The sequence below is a fragment of the Mustela lutreola genome, chromosome 17 (assembly GCF_030435805.1).
Source record: "Mustela lutreola isolate mMusLut2 chromosome 17, mMusLut2.pri, whole genome shotgun sequence".
Taxonomy (NCBI): Eukaryota; Metazoa; Chordata; class Mammalia; order Carnivora; family Mustelidae; genus Mustela; species Mustela lutreola.
The window spans coordinates 21207383-21230758 of record NC_081306.1 but is presented as its reverse complement, the minus strand read 5'-3'; the positions used below and the strand labels follow the sequence as shown (position 1 = coordinate 21230758).

General features: G+C 43.2%; 3 protein-coding genes across 4 annotated transcripts in view; 2 read left to right on the top strand and 1 right to left on the bottom strand.

The window, feature by feature from the left end:
- Window positions 1–4077: 4077 nt before the first annotated feature.
- Window positions 4078–5345, top strand: LOC131819282 (olfactory receptor 1F1-like). The gene has a single exon (XM_059154191.1). The coding sequence runs from the start codon at window positions 4178–4180 to the stop codon at window positions 5129–5131; it is 954 nt and encodes a 317-aa protein (XP_059010174.1). The 5' UTR covers window positions 4078–4177; the 3' UTR covers window positions 5132–5345.
- A 5322-nt stretch (window positions 5346–10667) lies between these two features.
- On the bottom strand, window positions 10668–22937 carry ZNF200 (zinc finger protein 200). 2 transcript variants are annotated; one of them, XM_059154181.1, is made up of 5 exons: window positions 22810–22937; window positions 21761–22091; window positions 21064–21155; window positions 20402–20522; window positions 10668–13138 (listed from the first exon to the last, which is right to left on the bottom strand). In XM_059154181.1, the coding sequence occupies exons 2-5, from the start codon at window positions 22005–22007 to the stop codon at window positions 12387–12389; spliced, it is 1212 nt and encodes a 403-aa protein (XP_059010164.1). In that variant the 5' UTR covers window positions 22008–22091; window positions 22810–22937; the 3' UTR covers window positions 10668–12386. The 2 variants fall into 2 exon arrangements, with proteins under 2 accessions (XP_059010164.1, XP_059010165.1); XM_059154182.1 differs by lacking the exon at window positions 22810–22937 and adding an exon at window positions 22469–22803.
- The window catches only part of LOC131820038 (uncharacterized), a 32426-nt gene continuing 31573 nt past the window's right edge, over window positions 22524–23376 (top strand). Inside the window, exons 1-2 of the mRNA XM_059155520.1 lie at window positions 22524–22598; window positions 22743–23205. Coding sequence (XP_059011503.1) covers window positions 22524–22598; window positions 22743–23205 — 538 coding nt within the window. The remainder of the gene's footprint in view (window positions 22599–22742; window positions 23206–23376) is intronic.

Here is a 23376-nt window from a genome sequence, read left to right as displayed (position 1 = left end):
ACGCCCTCTAACGGACCCAATCAGAGGCTGAGTTGCCCCCGCCCCTCGTACTCTTGCCCAATTAGATAGGATGAGCGGAATCTCCTCTCTGCTTGGTCTCCGCGAGGAGGTGAGGTTTAGTCTTTTGGTGAAGAGAGGCGGCCTGGGAACTCCAGCATGGACTGGGGCTTCTGCGTTGCCGTAAGTGACTCTGAATCTTTTCCCCCGAAACGGCGTAAAGAGGCACTCTGGGTTTCGTGCCCACAAAACCTGGGCAGCTGGCGGGTCCCATGAGCCTTCCTTTACACGCGCCCTGGTCCTTTAGTGCTCTGCCCCTTAGTCTTCCCTTCCTGGTTAGGATGGGTCACAGGTGTTCAGGATTCCTATCTCCGACTTCCGCAGGCCGGGACTTCCAAAGGTTGAAGTCAAGGTCTGACTTCCGATTTGTATATCCTTTCAAAAAGGTGAGGTTGGTGGAGGAGTCAGCAGAGCAAAAGTGGGTGTAGGTGGATCAGACACTTCTCAGGGAAAGGGCCCTTCTGTTCTCCGAGGACCAGGCATTGCCTCGGGGATTATTAGAAATGCATCATTTCAGGCTGCATCCCAGACTTCCTTATTCAGATTCTTTGCTTTAACATGCCTTGGTGATTTCTGTGCACGTTAATGTTTGAGAATTGCTGCTTTAAGCCTCCCAAGATTTGTGGTGTAGGAGGCAAGGCTGATGTATGCATATGGTGCTGGAGACAGTTGCCTATACTGCCAACGTAAGAGAGGTTAAGCTGTGAGCCTTGGTCCTCAGACTTAAGATCTTTATGGCATTCCATGTATCACTCACGTAATCAAGGTGATATAATGAAAGTGGTGTGAAAACCTTTGTGAGCATAGGTATCTGGGAATGTTTGGAAGCACATAGGAAAAGGAAACTAATATGCACAAAAAGACACTCATCAACCTGAGATTTAAAGACTGTTAGGCTGTGTGTTAGGGATGAATGGATCTGTCCCTTCTGCATCCCACAGATACTGTTTCAAGGCAAGGAACTCACTTTATAATAAAGGGAATGTGAGGGGAACCTGAATGGCTTAGTCTGTTAAGCATCTGACTCTTGATTCAGCTCAAGTCCTGATCACAGTGTCCTGGGATTGAGCCTGGAGTGGGCTCCATGCTCAGTGGAGAGTGCCTGGATTCTCTCCCTTCTTCTCCCACTGCTCCTCCCCCTGCTCTCCCGCACCTGTGCTCTGTCTCTCAAATAAATAAATCCTTAATTAAAGGAATGTGATAACCAGTTGCCAAACTGCCTCCCAGTGATCCTGGTATTGTGTAATCCCTTCCCACATTGACTTGGGCTGACTTTGTGTTTTGCTCCATTCAGGTGACTGTAACAAAATATCATAGACTGGCTAGATTACAAACAAGAGAAATGTATTTTCTCACAGTTCTGGAGGCTGGGAAATCCAGGATCAAGATGCTGGCACATTTGGTGTCTGGTGAAAGCCTATTTCCTGTTTCATAGATGGCAAACTATGTAACTTCATATAGTGGAAGGTACAAGGGAGCCTAACAGTTATGTTAGGCCAGATAATGTCTCTCCTACTGAAGCATAAATTGGTAAGAGGGTGACATTTGTTAATGTTGTGTGCAACTAGAGGAGTGGATTCTAGCAGCCATTTATCATGATTTTTTGGCTTCCCAACTTCTGTAACCCTTCTGAAGCCTAGGTAATTTTCTACCTCATAATTTTGGTGAGGAAAAAAGCCAACTTCTTCCTCCATAACAGGAAGCCCTGAATAGTTTATTTCTGAGCCCCTCTTGCAGCTAAGATGTGGGTATATGTCTCCCCATCAGATACCCTGACTCCACTTCAGAAGGGGAGACCAGGAGGACCTTTTCCAGCGCTGATAATCATTGCATTAAGGTGGACACCCAGGTACTGCTGGTGGCATCCCATGTCCAGCAATAGTTACATGGTCATGAACTGTAACATTTAGGCATGACAGTACAAGAACTATAACATTTGACAGTAGCAGAAATATTGATAAGTTCATCAAACCTATTCTGTAGCATGATTTGGGCCATTATAGTTGGTGTGTGACCTTCTGAGAGTGGTTCTACACTTGTTAAGTGGTTTTGAAGGTCATCATCATCATTTTCAAGAAATCCTTTTCTGCTTAACTTAGTAAGACTTTTATTTTTGTTGTTTGCAACGAAGAACTGTGAGTGAGGCCATGATGTAGCCAATCATCAGAAAAGTACTTGAGCCATGAACTGAACAGCCTTCAGTACTCCATCCAGCTCATTTTTACTTCTCTCTCTGTTTTTGTATTTTTTGCTCTTCTCTATCTGTGAGGCAGTCAGGAAGAGAGTTGCAAGCTTTTGAATTTACATATTCAGGCCAAGTCTTCCCTCCCGCAGCTACTTCAGGAGCGAAAGAGGGAGAGGGAGAGAAGGAAGGAGGGAAGGAAAGAAAAGAGAAAAGGAAAAACTAAAAATCACCCATAGGTCCTCAGCCTCAGTTCCAGGTTCCCTAATCCAATCATGAGTCCTCACTGGGCAGGAGGTGTTGGAGTACAAATTGGGCTGCTGGATTCCACACCCCTGTGTCTCTGTAGATTAGGGGACCATTCTCAGAAAACAGGGATCCGCTGTGAACTCGGAAGATATCACAAAAGAATCTTCTCTAGGAGCCTGGAGTTTTGCAATCATGGCATCCTATGCTCTCCTTGATAGGTCTCTTCCCCACTTCCACCCCCCAGGTACAAACAGGTTATCTTCTATACCGACTGTTTTAAAGGATTTAGTACAAGTCTACAATGTACCCCACATCCAGCATCCCTATCTACAAATGCATCACTAACTCTATACAGTAAGTGACCATATATGAAAGATATATTGCTGACACTGCAACAACTTGTCTCTGAGTTAAGAAAATAAGAAAAATCTTTTAACAATTGAATTTTCAAAATCTATAAGCATAAGCCCATATCAGCAAGGTGATGCAACTTGAGGGGTCAGGGACTTTTCTCTGGAACTCATCTCCACCCAGATTGCTCTGTCTCCCAAGTTCTGACCCAGGGCTTAGATCCTTATACTTTGTCGTCATTGTTGCATCCACGGGGACTAGGAAATAGATGGGACAGTAACTTTCTACTTGTCTCTAATGAGGCTCTCAGGGAATCTGGTCCCACTGGCCATGGAAGCCACTGTAAATACCTGTTTCTAATTTCCCCAAACATCCTTCTCTGCACAGAGAGCTCAGGCAATGAATTCTTCTCACTCATTCAGGATCTACCCATATTTCCAATGCTTTCCAAACCTTATACTAAAGAAGAGCATTGGTTGGTTCCTCAAAGGTAAAGAAACCTTGCTATCAACAGTACCAACTTCCTCCAGGTAAGATAATAACAGGCTATATATATATACGTATATATACATACGTATATGTATATGTATATATTTTACTAATGAGTGAAGTTATTTATATGTATAATTACTAATGAGGGGAGTTCTTTGAAGAGCCTCCTTTGTGAAATCTACCAGATCCCAGGAGTGATAGAGGCCTAAATCCATCAGCTGGAGCTTGAGATACACTCCGTAGTAGTCACTGTTTTACTTGTCTCTGTGAGCTACTAAGAAGTGGGAGAGGGACGCCTGGGTGGCTCAGTTGGTTAAGCAGCTGCCTTCGGCTCAGGTCATGATCCCAGCGTCCTGGGATCGAGTCCCACATCGGGCTCCTTGCTCCGCAGGGAGCCTGCTTCTCCCTCTGACTCTGCCTTCCACTCTGTCTGCCTATGCTCACTCTCGCTCGCTGTCTCTCTGACAAATAAATAAATAAAATCTTAAAAAAAAAAAAAAAAGATTCGTTCTCCTCTTTATTAAAAAAAAAAAAAAAAAAAGAAGTAGGAGAAAGCCTGCGAATGTTAAAAGAGACATACGTAATGGCAGAGAAGGGCTTTGTTTGTGTTTGCGTTTGTTTTTGTATATGATAAAATTTTAAAGATGAGTCTGGTGGGACCAGCATCCTCTAGGCCTGGGGGTTGGAAGTTGAGGGCATAGAGACTAGGGGTGGATCCTGACTGAGTAATTCTGATACAGGTTTCATGAACATGACCATGGGGTGAAGCTTGAATTGTTATATCCAAAGCCAAAGCTTCTAGGTTTTTGAGCTCTGCTTTGGTTCTCTGCATCTGCGTCCAGCCCCATGAGAGGGGCCAACCAGTCAAGCGTCTCTGAGTTCCTCCTCCTCGGGCTCTCCAGGCAGCCCCAGCAGCAGCAGCTCCTCTTTGTGCTCTTCCTGAGCATGTACTTGGCCACGGTCCTGGGAAACCTGCTCATCCTCCTGGCCATCGGCCTGGACTCCCGCCTGCACATCCCCATGTACTTCTTCCTCAGCAACCTGTCCTTCGTGGACATCTGCTTCACCTCCACCACTGTCCCCAAGATGCTGGCCAACCACATACTCGGGACTCAGACCATCTCCTTTTCTGGGTGTCTCACACAGATGTATTTTGTATTCACATTTGTGGACATGGACAATTTCCTCCTGGCTGCGATGGCCTATGACCGCTTTGTAGCCATATGCCACCCCTTACACTACTCAACAAAAATGACCCCCCAGCTCTGTGGCCTGCTGGTCGCGGGGTCATGGGTCATCGCCAACCTGAATATTCTGCTGCATACCCTGCTGATGGCTCGACTTTCATTCTGTGCAGACAATGCCATCCCCCACTATTTCTGTGATGTGACGCCCCTCCTGAAACTCTCCTGCTCTGACACATACCTCAATGAGATGATGATTCTGACCGAGGGTTCTCTGATCATGATCACTCCATTTATTTGCATCCTGGCTTCTTATGTCCGTATTACCTGTGCTATCCTGAGAGTCCCATCCACAAAGGGGAGATGGAAAGCCTTCTTCACCTGTGGTTCCCACCTGGCTGTGGTTTCTCTCTTCTATGGCACCATCATTGCTGTGTATTTCAACCCTTTGTCCTCCCACTTAGCTGACACAGATACAGCAGCTGCTGTGATGTACACAGTGGTGACCCCCATGCTGAACCCCTTCATCTACAGCCTGAGGAACAGGGACATAAAAGGGGCTCTTGGAAAGGTGGTTACTATGACATTTTTTCTACTTCGTAATGCAATGGGCTAAGAAAATCTTGGAAGGAACTAATTTCTAAGAAGATCATATTTGCTTTTTCTATTGTGCAAAACTTAGCTGTTGTCATTTTTAAGAAAATCATTCTAATTTCTGTCTTGGGAGTGATCAAACTTAATATCACAGCTTCAGATTAAAGATGAACAGAGAGATCCTTTTACCAAATAACCTGTTAGAGCTGTCAGTGCCCTCCAGCCAAAACCCACTAGGAGCATATATGTCTTGTTGAGTAATTATGGTTTATTAGGCTCACAAGGGAGTAGTGAGGCATCTTAGTAGACAGGACGTACTAAAAAGACTTGAGTTTGTGTGAGGTGAGTTTAGTGAGGACTTAAGGAATTGCATCTGTGCTCTGGATTACAGGTGTCACATAGTAGTGATGATGCCAGTTGAGTATCTAAAAATATTTTGTCTAGGAGTGGGGCCTGGGTGGCTTAGTTGTTTAAGCGTCTGACTCTTGATTTCCACTCAGGTCATGATCTCGAGGCTATGAGATGGAGCCTCGCACTGGCCTCTGTGCTCCATGAAGAATCTGCTTGGAAGTCTCTCTCCCTCTACACCTTCCTCCGCCCTGCCCCCTCCCCCTGGCCCACACTCTCAGTCTCTCTCTAAAAAATAAATTAAAATTAAAAAATCTTTATCTAGGGGAGGGAAGACTAGACTAAGGCCAAAGCTGTGATTGGCAAAGAAGTAGCAGTGACTTTGGTCATTTTTATGGCTTGGACTGTGTTCATGTTTTGGTGTTCAGACACGATTGCAGAATAGTCCCTTTTTGTCTTCTGCCATAACAGTCGTAGAGTAGCCTCATGTGGTACTGACATGCTCTGTGTTCATCAGGAGAGCACCGACACCGAGCTGTGAGTGCCAGGAATGTCAGGGCTTTCAGGGATGATTTCTCTTTCTCACAACAGAGACACAGAAATAACACATCTTGCTGCCTCCAGCAAGTTGGTGTTGGGGCTGGAAGTGGAAGGGTTCATTTAGGGCTCCAGGAAGACCCAAGTTTGCCATGCATTCAAGCTAATTATTTTTTATCTTCCTATCTGAGCTTACTGAGTCACACGCCATTACAACAGGAATATGGGTAAGTTAAACAAAAAATATCTTCCACAATCTCAGCCATGTCAATCAGCTGCATCTTTTTTCCCACCCTGCCTTCAATTTATCTCAGTGCAGAGATATTTTACATAGTTACTAATTTATTTCCTGATTTTCACTATAATTTTATAATAAACCTTTGCTAAATTGCTATAGAGTCTCCACAATTTTTTTTTTTTACTGTACTTATATATTTCCATCAAGTTGTTCTAGGAAAATATGCTACCTAATAATTCTGTTTCCAAAATCAAACATAAGAGAAATATACTATTTAACAGGGGCGCCTGGGTGGCTCAGTGGGTTAAGTCTCTGCCTTCGGCTCAGATCATGGTCTCAGGGTCCTGGGATGGAGCTCTCTGCTCAGCAGGGAGCCTGCTTCCCCGCCCCCCCTCTGCCTGCCTCTGTGCCTGCTTGTGATCTCTCTGTCAAATAAACAAAATATTTTAAAAAAACAGTATAACAAATTTATTTTGAAAATGACTGCAGAACATAAAAATCTGACCAATATTTGAAACTGGTTAAAATATCACTGGACAGGATGCTCTGGGTTTTAAGGAATATAGAGCAAAATAGTGCAGTTTCCCTTAATTTCAGAGAGATAGGGAAAATGACATCTTGTAGAAAACTGAGAGAATTCAGAATCAGAGGATGTTTCTGAGTTTAACGTGTGATTTTTATATTTGTCATGTTTGTGTATTGATATGCTTGCCTAATGGACGAAATGGTAACATTTCAATTTTTCATCTGTATATCCAAGAATTCTTCATAATATGGTAGAAAGTACCCATTTCTTGAAATTTTGAAAGAAACCACCAGCTTTTGTGTCATGTATTTTGGCGCTCTCTTGATAGGAGCATATATGTTTATAATTATATTTATTCCTGTTTTATCCTTTTATCGATACAAAATTTATGGGTATAGAATTGTTGATAATGTTAACCTTAAAAGTAAAACTGTCAAGTCATTTTTCTAGCCAAATGGGTTTATTTGGGAATAGGAGAGAATTGCAATTCGTGACAGGCAAGCAATGGCAAAACCAGAGGCAATCCGGGAAGACAAAGCAGAGGACTGCTCTTTTATAGAGAAAGGCGGGGAGTTGAGAAGGGCTGTTGTAAGCAAAAAGTCCATTGGAGTAAACTGGGAGTTTACTCCCAGTAAGGGTAGTGCCTTCTCATTGGCTAAATTGTGACTGTCTGTCATTGTCTGGGTTTTTGCTGAGCAAGAAAATCTTTCTTCCTCCTGCTGAGGCAGTCAATAGTATCTACTCACAAGTCTTCTTCTCCTGTTGGGTCTCTAATTAATGAATTCTGGCCTCCCTACTCCATTTAAAGTGAAGTTTCGTGGGGTGCCTGGGTGGCAGTCATTTGAGTGTTGGACTCTGGACGTCAGCTCAGGTCTTGATGTCAGAGTTCTGAGTTCAAGCCCCATGTTGGCCTCCATGCGGAGTGTGGAGCCTACTTAACAAAAAATAAAATGAGGTTTCTTTCATTAATTTTCACAGTACTATTCCTTTAGTGTCCTTTTCATGTCAGAAGCATTCATAGTGATGACCCCGTTTTCATTTCTGTCGGTAGTATTTGTGCCGTTTCTCTTTTGTTAGTTAGCTTCACTGAGGGTTCATCAACTGTATTGAACTTTTCAAAGAACCAGCTTTTGATTTTGTTGGTTTTCTCTATTGACTTCTTGTTCTTACATTTATTCCTGTCGCGTTTTATGGATTTTCTTCTATTCACTTTGTATATTTCATTTCCTGTTCTCTTTTTAAGATTTCATTTATCCATTTGAGAGAGAGAGAGCGAGGCACCTGGGTGGCTCAGTGGGTTAAGCCGCTGCCTTCAGCTCAGGTCATGATCTCAGGGTCCTGGGATCGAGCCCCATATCGGGCTCTCTGCTCAGCAGGGAGCCTGCTTCTCTCTCTCTCTGCCTGCCTCTCTGTCTACTTGTGATCTCTCTGTCAAATAAATAAATAAATCTTAAAAACAAAACAAAACAAAACAAAAAAAAAATGAGAGAGAGAGAGCAAGAGAGCACAAGCAGCAGGCTCCCCAGTGAACAGGGAACCCAATGCGGGGTTCTATCCCAGGAACCGGGATCACCACCTGAGCAGAAGGCAGATGCCCAACCAACCAAGCCATCCAGGTGCCCTCAATTCCCTGTTCTTTTACAGATCTCAAGGTAGAAACTTACACTGTTGATTTTAGATCTTTCTTTTCTAATATATGCATCCAGTGTTATAAATTTCCCTCTAAGAATTGCTTTCACTGCATGCCACAAGTTTTGGTAAGTTGTATTTCCCTTTGGTCAAAATATTTTCTTGAGGTTTATTCTTTGTCTGTTACTTAAAAGTGTGTTGTGGAGCGCCTGGGTGGCTCAGTGGGTTAAGATCTGCCTTCGGCTCAGGTCATGATCTCAGGGTCCTGGGATCGAGCCCCGCATTGGGCTCTCTGCTCAGCAGGGAGACTGCCCCCCTCATCTGCCTACTTGTGATCCCTGTCAAATAAATAAAATCTTTTTTAAAAAGTGTGTTGTTAAATCTCCACAAATATTTTGGTGTTTTCCAGTTATCTGTTCATTTCTAGTTTAGTTTCACTGTGATCTGAGAGCATATTCTGTATGATTTCTATTTTTTAAAATTTGCTAAGGTGTGCTTCATGGCCCAGAAATGGTCCATCTTGGTGATATTTCACAGGTACTTAAATATGCATGTTCTGCTGGTGTTGGATGAAATATTCTATAAATGTTCAGTGAAGTGTTGGAATTGAAGGTGAAACTGGAGTGAGCTCAAGAGAGAATGGAAACAAGAGGGGTGCCTGGTTGGTTCAGTCGGTTAAGCACTTGCTCATGATCCTGGAGTCCTGGGATTGCGTCCTGTATCAGGCTCCCTGCTCAGCAGAGTCTGCTTCTCCCCCTGCCTCACCGTGTTCTCTCTTAAATAAATAAAAGCTTTTTTAGAAAGAGAGAGAACAGTAAGAGAGGATGAGACCCACCCTGCCAATTAAGATAAAAGCCTTGTTTTTTATTAGCTATATAATATTCTACATAGTTATCCATTTAGGTTGGATTTTTCAGTATTAAAATGTTCTATTTTTCCTTGTGTTGAAAACATAAATTGATGGACACACAGTGATAATTTTTTTTAACATTGTCACACTAGATGGATGCTATTATTCCCCTTTGGCCAAGCCAAACATTTACACACACACACACACACACACACACACACACACACACTGCTCATTTAATATACCTACAATGACATTTTTATTCTTTAAATTTATAATTCTTAGATTACTAGTAAGCCTGAAGATTCTTTCATACTTCCTGTAGCCATTCCAGTGTATCTTTAAGTTGTGTTCATGTCTTCTTATTGGAAAAGCCCCTTGCTGCCCCCATTCCTCCTCTATCTCACCCATCTGGTCTGTTTAAAGACCACTTGCCCAGAGTCCTCTCTGGAAAATCCACCTGTAACTCTCTCCTAGAATCCTTCCCTTCCTAGCACTTGTGAATGTGGAGCTGTATAGGTAGTTTTGATTTTTTTTTTTAAAGATTTTATTTATTTATTTGACAGAGAGAAATTACAAGTACACTGAGAGGCAGGCAGAGAGAGAAGGAAGCAGGCTCCCTGCTGAGCAGAGAGCCCGATGCGGGACTCGATCCCAGGACCCTGAGATCATGACCTGAGCCGAAGGCAGCGGCTTAACCCACTGAGCCACCCAGGCGCCCCTAGGTAGTTTTGATTTTAATGAATTCCTATCTCCCGTCCCCCGCCTCCCACCCTAAGAAACTCCCCTGGTATGTTGCTTCCTTTTATAGCCTGGGGCCTTGTGCTGCATCTTTGTTGGATGCTGTCTTCTGTTTGCAGTTGCTACTGGACTTGGTTATTGGGGCCTTCAGATGTTCTAAGTGAGACTCAATGCTCTATTGGAAAAGCATTCATTGTTGTGTGCTTACTGTTTTTCGTTAACTGGTTGTCAGCTCTGTATTGAGCACTTATTCATCTAACACCTTCCCAGTGCACTCCTGTTTGGGGACGCTGACCCTGGGCATCATGCTCTGAGCTCAAGGGCAGAAGTGAGGAACATTCTGTTCCAGACCCTCTGGGATCCAAGGGGTAGGTGCAGGGAAGTCAGGTGGCCCAGGCCCCACCCTGGGGACAATATTTGCCAGTGCCTTTGACTGCACGGGTCCTCATCTGCACCACAGCCCAGGACACTGAGGGCACTTCCTGGAGTGGGGAAGGAGTTTGTGTCGTCAGAGTATCACACACCCACAGGCCTCGAGGACTGTGTAGTCAGACCATTTCACAGGGGACAGAAGACTCTTCTGCACGGACCCCACCCTCTCCAGTCTCTGCCTGGCAGCCAATTAGCCTTTGTTTTCCAGGTGTGATAACCAACCAAACCCCAGTCTTCTCAAGACAGAACAACACGGCTGGCAGCCAGTTTTGTCCCTGGTTTTAAAGGGTTTTGTAGGCTCGAAATACAACATTAATAAAGCACAGTTTTATGTGTAGCCTTTAAGTGTTTGAATTAGGACTCAGGACTGAACTGTACCATCAAAGGTCCTCTTTTAGTATGCTTTGAACCAAAACAAAGCTTAGACCTACATGTTTAAAAAATAACAAAAAAGAACAAAACTATTACTTGTGGGTGGTATAATTTTGAACCACAAATTGAGAAACTGAGAAATTACTGAAAATTAACAACATTCATCAATGAGGTGGCTAGTTTCACAAATATATAATTAAAAATAACTCCTATGTAAGAACAATAATCAACTAGAAAAATACAATGAAAAAACTATTTACAATAACAAAATTGTATAGAACTTACATGAAGAAAATTGGAAAAATGTACTCAGGAATATAATACTTGAGTAAATGGAAAGGTATGTTTCTGGATGGGAAACAAAATTTATAAAGCTAACAAGTTTCCCCAGTTTACAGGATTAACCTATTTCCATCAAAATACCAATGTAAAACTTTAGGAAACCTAAAAGAAAAGCAAAAACTGATCAAGAATCGTTAAAGTAACACACCACAGGATCGGTCCCTTGAAGGCACCGCTGGCCTTGCCTCTGGGCAGACAAGTCAGGAAAGTGGGTATCAGGTCAAAGAGAAAAAGTATCCACTACAGTGGAGACACTAGAGTCTTGTCTCCTTGAGGGGCAGTGTGAGCTAGCCACTGGAGACCCCTGCTAAAAATAAAACACTCTTATGAGGTAGTGACCACCCATTGCCAAGGGTCTGATGACTGCCTGGAGGGGTATTAAGCACACGGTAAGGTTAATGACCAGTCATGGGTCTAAGCCAATGTCGTCTTCTTCCTCTTCAGGCTCTTGGATTTCCTTTGTAGGCAGGTTTTCTTCTTGGCTCATCAGAGGGACCAGATTCTGAAGAGCTTTTCCAGTAGCGGGGCTGGGTGGATGGGCCTAAGCGATCTGAACTTCTCTTGGCAATGGAAAGGCAAGAGAGAGCTGTCTGAGCAAGAGCCGGACGGAACATAGTAAGAACAGTAGACACTTTAAAAGTATGTTGTGAAAAGTATTCCTGTGAAAGTCACTTTTCACTACAAAATGCAAATGTTTAGATCATGTAAAAATGATAGAGTAAGTCTTTGACATTCAATTGCTGTATTTTCCTATATTCAAAAGTAAACAATCCCTTTCAACACTCAAGCTTTAACAGGGTATTCTGAGGTTATGTGAATTGCTAGTAGAAGCTATTGGCTTAACAAATCAGTAGTTTGGTTCTTTCAGGGGAACACAGTTCCAGGTAAGGACCTTTGCATTATTTTTTTTCCTGTAGCATGAATTCCTACGCAGGGGGAGGGGAATGATATACTTCCATACGCATTGAGTCACTGCTCACCTTGCTGGTGAGTGGCCTTCAGACTCATATTCGAGGCCATTGTGGGAAAGGGAACTGTGGCCTATACAATGTTGTATAAGTTCACAGAAGAAAGCTCCTTTATCTGGAAAGTGTGGATGCTAACTGAGGTATAGCCTTTGAGGATGTTTTCTTCCCTGTGAATTTTCTAAAAATTGGAGGTTTTAGCCAAGATGGGTATTTATCCAATTTTGGCTTTAATGAGGTTTTCCCATTTCTGCATCTTTTCTGACAGCCAGGGAATTCAGTTCCTTATGAAACATTTCAGGTTGAGGCAGGATCATCAGACCTTTCTTGATCCCATTTCTGCTTTCGGGTCTTACATGCTGAGTGGGTTTTTTCATGCCGGGTGCAGTTGGACAGCCGACCAAATCTTCTCCCACATTTTTTGCAACTGTATGGCCTTTCAGCCTCATGACTCTGCAGATGAAGCACAAATTCTTTGTTCTCTGGGAAGGTTTTCCCACATTCTGGACACTTAAATATCTTCTCCCTTATATGGATTCCTTCATGGCGACTCCGATGAGAGTTTTGACGAAAGTTTTTCCCACACTGAGAACATGAATAAGGTTTCTCTCCTGTATGGATTCGCTCATGTTTATTAAGGTTTGTTTTATGATTGAAGCTTTTCCCACAGTGACTACAGTCATAGGGTTTTTCTCCAGTGTGAGTCCTCTGGTGGGAAATAAGGTAAGAACTTTCATTAAACTGTTTCCCACACAGTGGACAAGTGTACCATCTTCTTGTTCTCCGATTTCGGGTAAGTGCAATCACATTGATATCCACATATTTTGAGAGTTCCTCTAGTGGAGTATCATTTTCAATGGTAACTAGAAGATTTCTCATTTTCCTTTGCTTGGGAATAGATGTATTTAGTCTGTCTTTATGGCAATATGGAGATTCCTCAGAGACCACAGAACGATCTACTTCATCACAATCTGCAATCTCTTCTCTATGATCTTCATTCTCTATGGTTTCTTTCTGAAGATCTTCACTCTCAAGATTAACATCATTGGCTGTGGAAACAATGAGAATTTAGTAACTTTTGAGGGATATGACACCAGGCAAGCAAAAACAAGTTAGATTTCTCATCAAAAAATAATCTTGAGGGATGCCTGGGTGGCTCAGTTGGTTACGCCACTGCCTTTGGCTCGGGTCGTGATCCCAGGGTCCTGGGACCAAGTCTCACATCAGGCTCCTTGCTTGGCGGGGAGCCTGCTTCTCTCTCCACCTCTGCCTGCCTGCCACTCAGCCTGCTTGTGCTCTCTCTCTGACAAATAAATAAGATCTTTAAAAAAAAAATCTTGAGTGTCAGAAATCTGAGGACTAGCAAATAATCATTATCAACACTCCTTTTCCGCTCTTATTGTGGGTGATATATATAACTGATAAATCTTACTATGCAATATGAGCACACAGCCCCCCCCCCTTTTTTTAAAAATGAAATGAGTGGGACTACACTGAAAGATTTCATGTTTGCTTTCTGAATAGGCAGTAATTACTCAACAAGTGCATATTGATCTTATTATATTCTATGTAGAGCAGTGAGCTAAGGACCAAGGGATGAAGGACATAAATATTAAAGGATACCACTCATACTCTTTTGGAGGCTAGTAACTGAACAGTGAGGTGAGTTATTTCACTACATTTATTACTATCATATTACAGGATTCGATAATACTGTATATAATATCCTATATAGTGAAAAACTGGAAGCAATTCAAATGACCAGAAAATAATTAAGGCATATCACATTCACTCAGCTGGTGATTATTTGGGCATTACAGTGATGACCAGAAATAATAAAACTAAAGTATGATGGGAATCAATGTGGTGATGACCAGAAATAATAAAACTAAAGTATGATGGGAATCAATGTGGTCTCTTAGGGGAACAGGGGGATAGTAATTAGGCAATGGGCACAAGAGGGACTTCTGGGATGCTAGGAATAGTAATTTTGAATGGTGATTAGACAAATGTATACATTTTGTGAAAATCAAAGGTGAACACTTATGATTTGTACACTTTCTGTATTTATACCTCCAAAAGAAGTCTGTAAAATAACAGATTATAAAGACTAGATAACAAAGTAAAAAAAAAAAAGTATGCCATGAAAAGGTGGGGTGAAAAGGGACCCCCAAAACTCTGGGCAACTTGCTGAAAATAAAGGGTTAAATCAATCACTTTGATATGTGGCTGACCACAGCATGGAATACGTATCTTTGCTGGACTTGACAGTTTCACACTAAAAGGCGTTTTCTTTTTCATTCACTTCCTTAGGTAATGCTGAATCATGGCTGCCTGGGTGGCTCAGTGGGTTAGGGCCTCTGCTTTCAGCTCAGGTCGTGGTCCTGGGGTCCTGGGATCGAGCCCCACATCAGGCTCTCTGCTCAGCAGGGAGCCTGCCTCCCCCCACTTTTCTCTGCCTGCCTCTCTGCCCACTTGTGATCTCCATCTATCAAATAAATAGATAAATACATCTTTAAAAAAAAAAAAGAATGAAAGAAATGCTGGGGTAAGTAAATGGCAATACTTATCACAGCTCTTGACAGAGATCCCCACACTTCTTTCAAAAGCAGCTTACCAATTTTAATACTACCATCAACATGTGGGTATCAATTTTACCTAATTTTGCCAGCATTAGATTGAACTTAAAATCATGTAATGGGTGTAAAATGGTTTCTCATTGTAGCTTTTTTTGTACTTTAGTATTAAAATCTACTAATTGATTGGGCTGAGACTTTTAGAAATTTAAATAAATTTTACATATTGCAAATATTAATCTGTGTCAATCATTACTGATACAAATATTTAACTGAAGTCTTCCTCTGTAACTCCACAACTTAGAACCATAAAAAAGTATCAAAATCTGATAAATTTTCTATTTTCTAGGTATTCCTTTATGACTTATGTTTATACTTAACTCTTAATACATTTGGAGCTTAATATCACACTGTAAATTATGGTTTGTAATGTGTAATACTGGTAAAAATCAGCAAGAATATCCTTTTTAAAAGTTTGACTCTTAATGTTTTTAGTATAAATAAATTTGGGGCACTTATATCTTTTTAAAGATTTTTTTTTTTTTTAATTCGACAGAGAGAGATCACAAGTAGGCAGAGAGGCAAGCAGAGAGAGAGGAAGGAGGAAGCAGGCTCCCTGCCGAGCAGAGAGTCCAATGCGGGACTCGATCCCAGAACCCTGAGATCATGACCTGAGCTGAAGGCAGAGGCTTAACCCACTGAGCCACCCAGGCGCCCTGGGCACTGATATCTTTACATGATTGTAGTTTTCTCATTTAGACTTGCATTTCTCCAATTTTTTAAAATCTTTATTTACCAGTAAAACATCTGTGGTTTACTTTTTTATTTTTTAAAAGATTTTACTGTATTACAGAGAGAGACAGTAAGAGAAGGAACACAAGCAGGGTGATCAGGAGAGGGAGAGGGAGAAAGGAGAAGCAGACTTCCCACCCAGCAGGGAGACTGACCAGGACCCTGGGATCATGACCTGAGCTGAAGGCAGATGCCTAACGACTAAGCCACCCAGGCGCCCTTGTGGTTTACTATTTTATAGCCATTCTGAATGGCAGCTTCCATCATTTTGTGTTAAGAATGCTATTGTTATATATTCCTATCTACCTTCTTTAAAACTATTGAAGTTTTTGTTGATTCTTTTAGATTTTCTAAGTATAAACCGTATTTTGGGTCCCTCCTTTCCCAATATTTATTCTTATTCTTTTTTTTTTAAAAGGTATTACTTATTGGGGCGCCTGGGTGGCTCAGTGGGTTAAAGCCTCTGCCTTCGGCTCCGGTCATGATCCCAGGGTCCTGGGATTGAGCCCCACATCCAGCTCTCCGCTCCACGGGGAGCCTGCTTCCTCCCCCCTCTCTCTCTCTCTGCCTACTTGTGATTTCTCTCTCTCTGTCAAATAAAAAAAATCTTAAAAAAAAAAGGTATTACTTATTTAATTGAGAAAGAGAGACAGAGACAGTGACAGAGATAACAAGAGAGCACAAGCAGGGAGGAGAGGGAGAAGCAGGCTCCCCGCCAAGCAGGAAGCCTGATGTGGGGCTCCCTCCCCGGACCCTGGGACTATGACTGAGCCAAAGGCAGACGCTCGACCCAAATATGTCCCTCAGGCACCCCAATATTTACTCTTCTTAACCTCTTATCTTTTTGCTTTATCCAGTTGATATTAATAGTGATAGCAGGTTTCCCTATTTTGTTCTTTCTCTTTTTTTCAAGATTTTATTCATTTATTCGAGGGAGAGCGTGCACGTGTGAGAGAGCATGAGCAGGGATGGGGGGGTTGGGAAGGAAAGGAGCAGAGAGAGGGAGAATCAGCAACCTCCATAACTAGCATGGAACCCAAAGTGGGGCTTGATCTCACACAACACTGAGATCATGACCTGAGCTGAAATCAAGAACTGGATGCTCGACTGACTGAGCCACCCAGGAGCCCCAGTGGACTAATTTTTAAGATTAAAAAAAAAATTTTAGTAGCTAATATATAGTTCATATGGTTACAAAATCTAAATATGAAAAGATATATGCTAGGAAGTCTTACTCTAGTCCCTGTCCCCATCCATTCTACTCATTGCCCAGATAGGTAGCAGTTTTTATTAGTTTCTTTTTATTCTTCCATAGATGATAGGTTTTCCTTTCTCCCCCTTTTTATATAAAGGATAGTAGACTATGTATATGTCTGCTACTTGCTTTATTTTGGTCATTACATTCCAGTGCATGGCGAATACCATAGTTTGCTGTGTGGACACATCACATTCAACTAGCCCCCTGCAGAGACACTTGGATTATTTTCAATCTTGTTTTCACAAACAGTACTACAATGAATAACCTCATTTGCATATTATTTTGAAAGTACGCTGTTATCTGTAGGTTAGATTCACAGAAGTGGAACTGCTGGATGCTTTAATACTGGTAATCAGATTCCCATATATAGGGAGTGTCCTATTCTACATGTCCACCAGGATTACACCTTTCTCCCAACAACCTCACTACCAATGTGTTAAGTTTCTGATTTCTAGAACTCTGATAGATGAAAAAAGGTGGTAACCTGGTAGAAGTTTAATCTGCATTTCTAATTAAGAGTAGGGCTGGACATCTTTTCATGTGTTTATGGTTCATTTGTATTCCTAAGCATATCTGCTGGGGCTTTTTCTTGGTGTGCAAAGTAGGGTATGATTCGCCAAAAGGCTGAGTTGTACCAACACCTTTAAGAGCCCCTTCCTTTCCATTGCTCTTCTTTTCAATTTTCCTGGTTATTCGTGTTTATTTTTCCAATTGAATTAGAGATCAGATTATCTAATTCCAGGGGAAAAAAATCCTACCGGTATTTTTAAAGGGATTACATTCACTTTATAAACCGACTTGGGGAGAACTAATGTTTTAATGTTAAATTTTCCTAGTCAACATGATATTCCTTCCCATTGGTTCAAATCTACTTCTGTGTTGTACTATAGATTCTGAAACAAGCTATATTCTAGGAGAATTATGTAATTTTTTAAAATTTATTTTTCTTTAAAGATTTTATTTATTTGACAGAGAGAGAGAGAGAGGGAGAGAGAGACAGCAAGCAAGCACAACCAGGGGGAGAGAGAGAGGGTGAAGCATGCTCCCCACTGAGCTGGGAGCCCAATGCGGGGCTCCAGCCCAGGACCCTGGGACCAGGACCTTAGTTGAAGGCAGACTCTTAACTGACCGAGCCACCCAGGCACCCCTAGAAAATTTGTGTAATTTTAATTTGTATTTCTCCTGTGGCCCAAGGTTCTTAATAATCATTTCTCAGTGAAGGGAACTTTTTGTTTCCAGTTTCATTATTACTTTCTCGTTGTACTGCACTGTGATAGAGCCTGTTGTGTTATTTCCACTTTCTGGAATCTACTGAGTCTGTCTTTGTTGTGCAGTATGTAGTCAATGTGCACTAATCTTGAAAAGGCTTATACTCTCTTATCATAGAAGAGGGCAGATATGACCAAAGGAACTATCTTTGTGAAAAAAAATTTTTTTTTTTTTTTAAGATTTTATTTATTTATTTGTGAGAGAGAGCATGAGAGGCGAAGGTCAGAGGGAGAAGCAGACTTCCGTGGAGCTGGGAGCCTGATGCGGGACTCGATCCCAGGACTCCGGGATCGTGACCTGAGCCGAAGGCAGCTGCCCAACCAACTGAGCTACCCAGGCGCCCATCTTTTTGAAAATTTAAGTGTTCTACATTTTCAGTTGTTTTATGTGATTCACTTGAACTGAGACACACTTTCTTTCCTCCGCCAAGGATTCTTCTGTGATTCCTATACCTCCAAGGTTCATTCCCTCACACTTTTCCCTTTTCAAACTACTTAATGTTACTATTTCAAATGTCAGCTATATACTGATGACTCCCAAATCTCTACATCTTTATATGTGACCTCCAATTCCTAACATCCAAGTACCTGGAGAATAATCTCACTTTATTTCCTGTCATGGATTCAGTCTCATCTAAAATCAATTCTATCTTCTTGCAAACTCTGCTCCTGGGTCCAAATCCTATCTTGACCTTGTCATAGCTCTTTATGGCTATAATGGTTTCATAATGGTTATCTTTTTATGTGAATGACTTATCTTTTAAAAACAAACTGGAAGCTTTAGTGGGCAGGAAGGGAGCACTATGTATCATTTCAACCCACTGATAATCAACTCCAGAATCCAACTCTGCCTAAGTACACAGCAAGTAGCAGATATTAAATGTTGGTTTAAATCATCAGATTTCGGGTATGGTTGATGATTGGGCCTGAGAGCTTCAGGGTCCATGACCAAAGTGTTCCTGGAATTAGCAACATACCCATCAACCAGTCATTTAAAATAAATGCTAATTTTACCAAAGACTGAGAAAAACCCAGTGTAATAAATGTGATCTGTTTATGCTTCTCTCTAAAATAAGAAAATATTAGGGTTGCTTGGCTAGCTCAGTTAGTAGAACATACTTGTTCTCAGGTCGTAAGCTGGAGCCCCACTTTGGGTGTAGAGTTTACAATCGATTACTCAATCAATCACTAAGTGTGTACACACATACACACACACACAAAATACATAAAATCTTAAAAAATATTACATAGAATAACTTGTGGGAAATTAACCAGGCTCTCCATGTACCACACTACCCTGACCACACAATGTAAGACAACTACGGAATTCAACAGTCATGGATTTGATTTTGTTACCCGGCAAAATGATTTCTGAGGGCCCCTGACTCTAGGTTAGCAGTGTATTTGTAGAAAAAGGCTGAATCATTTCTTAGCAGCTTACAGAGAAGCTGCTGCCAGATGAGTTCATATGTAGTATTCTCATATAAGAATAGTTTTTAACCATTACTGGCAAATAAAGACAAATGAAAGAACACCCCATTCACCAACCATATAGACAACTCACTGAAAAAATTTTGAGAAATGCAGCAGGAAGGCAGTGTAATTCTGGGCTAAAATCTAAGATTGCAAGCTCTAATATTAGAATTCCTGAGTCCAAATCCTTGCTCTGCTACCTACTGCCGTGTGACCTTTAGCAATTTTTCTTTTTTTTGTTTTGTTTTGTTGGGAAGGAAAGCAAAGTTTATTGAGCACTAGTATGAAGCTCCTGAAGAGGGAGCGACCCAAGAGGGTTGCCCAACCTTTAGCAATTTCTTAATATGTTTCTGCTTTAGTTCTGTCATCTGTAAAACAGTGATAATTCGTATATTCTACAGTACTTTTGTGAGCGATGTATGTGATAATAAAGGCATGCAAAGCACTTAGACTAGTACCTCGTACATAGTGGCACATGGGTGCTTAGTAAGTGCTATATAGTATTACCATCAACATGGGATGTATTTGCATTCACACTAGTAGACTTCATAGCTACTAGACATCAAGGGGAAAAAAAAGACTTAAAAGAATCATGGGTCCAATGAAAACACTAATTGAAAATACACCTGTTGAGGGACTAGCATTAAATGCAGAAAATGGACTCAGAAACAATCAGCCTGCATTTCCTATCTGTTTGAATGTGTGATGTCAGGACATCAGCTGCAGCTCTTGCTTACAAAAACAAGTCTCCTCCACCCCTGCTGCCCTAAAGATACAGGAAAAATGGCCACCACGGCTGGGGCAGGCTCTGCCACATGGGATAGAACAAAAATGAAACGTGTGTGACCATGTACTTAGCTAGTGTCAGTCAGGTCTTTAAAAAATCTGACAAAACAGAACATGCTTTTTCCACAGCATTCAGTATGAACGCACAAGATCTCTCACCCAGTAACATCATCTCCCCGACATTGTCTTCCTTCTCTGAGGTGGGCTGTTGAGCAGCATCCAGGCTCACACATTCTTCTTGGGAGTGAAATACATTCAAGTCCTCAAGGACCACCAGCTCCTGAAACAGCAAAAGGCCCCCTTCCTTAGTAACAAAGGTTCTTTGGTTCTTTTACAGCTCTGCTGGCAAAAAAGACTGAAGCCCAGCGATCAGGGAAGGAAGGTAAAAGGGGTCTATAAATTCCACACAGCTGCAGCAGGACCAGAGAGCCAGGCTGAGACAGGAGCCAAAGGACAAGCAGAAGAGAAATATCCAAGGAGGCAGTGAAAAATGAGCCCACTCTCTTTACAGACTCCCAAGAATGTATTTTTTTTAAAAGATTTTATTTATTTATTTGACAGAGAGAGATCACAAGTAGGCAAAGAGGCAGGCAGAGAGAGAGGAAGGGAAGCAGTCTCCTTGCTGAGCAGAGAGCCCGATGTGGGACTCGATCCCAGGACCCTAAGATCATGACCTGAGCCAAAGGCAGCGGCTTAACCCACTGAGCCACCCAGGCGCCCCCCAATAATGTATTTTTATACATGGGTTGGCTGAGCAGGGAGTGCTGAAAGAGCAGAGAAGGTGAGGTACTCAAAACAGTGAACGGGAAAACCAAACCCACCTCAGGCTCAGTTTTCAAATACAGAGACACTGTGTCCTGTTTCTGCTGGATTCCTTCTCTGGGCAGAAGCTTCACCATGGGATGAGGTTGCACTGGGTAAAGAGGAAGCTGTAGTTAATGGAAAAATCAGTGGCTCTAATATGGGAACCCCTAACTACACCTTAAAGCCACACTGTCCTCACTCCTTCCGAAGGCAATTCATGGATCTTTTTTTTGCTTCTGTGAGCCCAGGAAGAGTTCAAGCCATAAACCACAGGGTCTTGAACCTATATAGGGTCTCCTCATTATGGAAAGAATAATTCTCTTAAGAACTTTAAAAATTCCCATTACTACTAAAGGGAAGGCTAGAGGAGGGTAATGTCCGAAGATGCCCATAAGCACAAAATTTCCAAAATTCCACATAAACTGCAGTCAGTTCAACATTTCATCCACATTTCTTTATCCTAAAATGATAAACACCCACCCAACGTTTGGGTAAAAAAATGACACTATGTTTGTTCTATGGGTTTACACACACCCAGCAAGCCACTCCAGTTCCAGCTTGAGCACAAAACTCCCTCTCCCCAACATGCTGAGGTTAGAATCAACTTTTTCCAATACCCACTATCCTAACTTGAATTCATCACTAACATAAAAACCTATGTCTGCCCCTACTACCAGTCCCTTCTCTTCTAGTGAAACAGCATGTGCTTCTTACGTCTGTTCTGAAAGTTTGAGCTCACATCCTTCATAATAACCAAGGTCTCCTTGACTTTCTGATTGGGCTGGACCAGGCTTGGCTTGGGCAAGAAGGTGAGGAAATGCTCCAGAACCAGCTGGTGGATGGTCTTGGGCCCACTAGTAGCATCCCGAAGTAGGTCTTGGCCCAGCTTGGAGTCTGGAGGAACTCTCAATATAAAGGACCGCTTAGGCTTTAGGGGCATTGGAACCACTTTTGCAGCCATCGCGCCTTGCAATCACACACCACACTCGTTTCGCAGAGCTTCAGGAGTCACCTCTTACTGAAGAAAATCTGTCAGGGAGCCGAGCTGCAGACGAGAGAAACCATGGTTTACCCACAAAGACCAGGTCCAATATACGGCCTGGACAGTGGGGCCACATGAGATTTAAAGCGGAAGGAAAGACAAGCTGGGGTGAGGAACTGCGAACGCAAATGGAAGGTCCCTGAACTGGACACTCCTAGCAAGGCCTGAGAGGAAGCTCTGAGAACGAAAGCCGGAGAATGCCCAAACCCCAGGGGTCACCTTCCTGAGAACATACATGAAGTGCAGATTCCACTGGGAAGAGCGGTTTAACTCCTGCTGGTAGGAAGGGCAATGGGCTAGAAGACAGGAAACCTGGGGTCCAGTACTGAGGGCATTAGCTTAGAAGTTGGCTTGGCCATAAATGAAGCCGAACTGCGCACCTTGGATCGCGGGTCCCTCGGGTGCCCTTGCGGGGCGGGGGGCAGTGCATCGCTCATGGAGCAAACAAGACCGCACGAGAAGCCCATACACGGCCTGCTGACTCCTTTCGTGGAAGCCCTGCTGAGAGCGGCGAGGGACATCCCAGGGGGACCAGCTGGCTAGGCCCATTCCGGAGCCTCTCCCACCGGCCAAGGGGTACCTTTATCACAAAGCCCAGACGGCAGCATTGCCCGGAGTGAGTTTCCGGCTCCCTAGCTGGCCCGGCTCCCCTAGCAACAGACCAAGCTCTGCTCCCCAGAGGCCATCTCAGCCTGCTTCCCGCCCTCGCGGAGCCCCTCACCTCTCAGGGCTCTGCCTCCCCCGGGTGCTCGCAGGGGACGGCTCAGAGACCCCGGCGCAGAGAGACCGGGAAACGAGGCGCGAGACGCCGAGCCCTCCCCTCGCCCTTCGGAGTGTCCTCACAGGCCGCCGGCGACTATTGGCTTGAGGCGCCGTCAGTTGGGGAGACGACCTGGACACGAAGCCTTCTGGGAGGCCGGACGCCCCCGCAGCCGTGACGTCACAACCGGTGCCTCGTTTCCAGTGCGGAAGCCTGGTCTCCCCGCTCGGAGCGGGTGGGCTGTGCTTGAGAAGGCGACGCTCGAGGACGACAAGCAGAGCTCTCAGCACAAGAGGGAGGACGGGCTGGCGGCAGCCGCTGTTTCCGTGGCTCTATCTGGAAGACAGAAAGCAGAAGGTAGGCTCCAATCCTCCATGACGGGCTGGCTCCTCTCCAGGTACTGGTGGTGTCGCTCCATCGCCTGCTGGGAAATGTAGTTCGGCTCCGAACAGCCACTGGGAGGCCGCTAGGCGCGGCGGTTGGGGCGGGACAGTCCCACCCCCGACTCCATCCTGCTTTCTCCGGGCT

Excerpts from the sequence above, each read along its gene's own strand:
- ZNF200 (XM_059154181.1), bottom strand. The coding sequence starts at position 22,007 with ATGGCTGCAAAAGTGGTTCCAATGCCCCTAAAGCCTAAGCGGTCCTTT. Across the intron at positions 20,523-21,063 it reads ATTTGAAAACTGAGCCTGAG|GAGCTGGTGGTCCTTGAGGA; the intron begins GTGGGTTTGGTT and ends TTGCTGTTTCAG. Across the intron at positions 13,139-20,401 it reads CGGGGAGATGATGTTACTGG|CCAATGATGTTAATCTTGAG; the intron begins GTGAGAGATCTT and ends TTGTTTCCACAG.
- LOC131819282 (XM_059154191.1), top strand. The coding sequence starts at position 4,178 with ATGAGAGGGGCCAACCAGTCAAGCGTCTCTGAGTTCCTCCTCCTCGGG.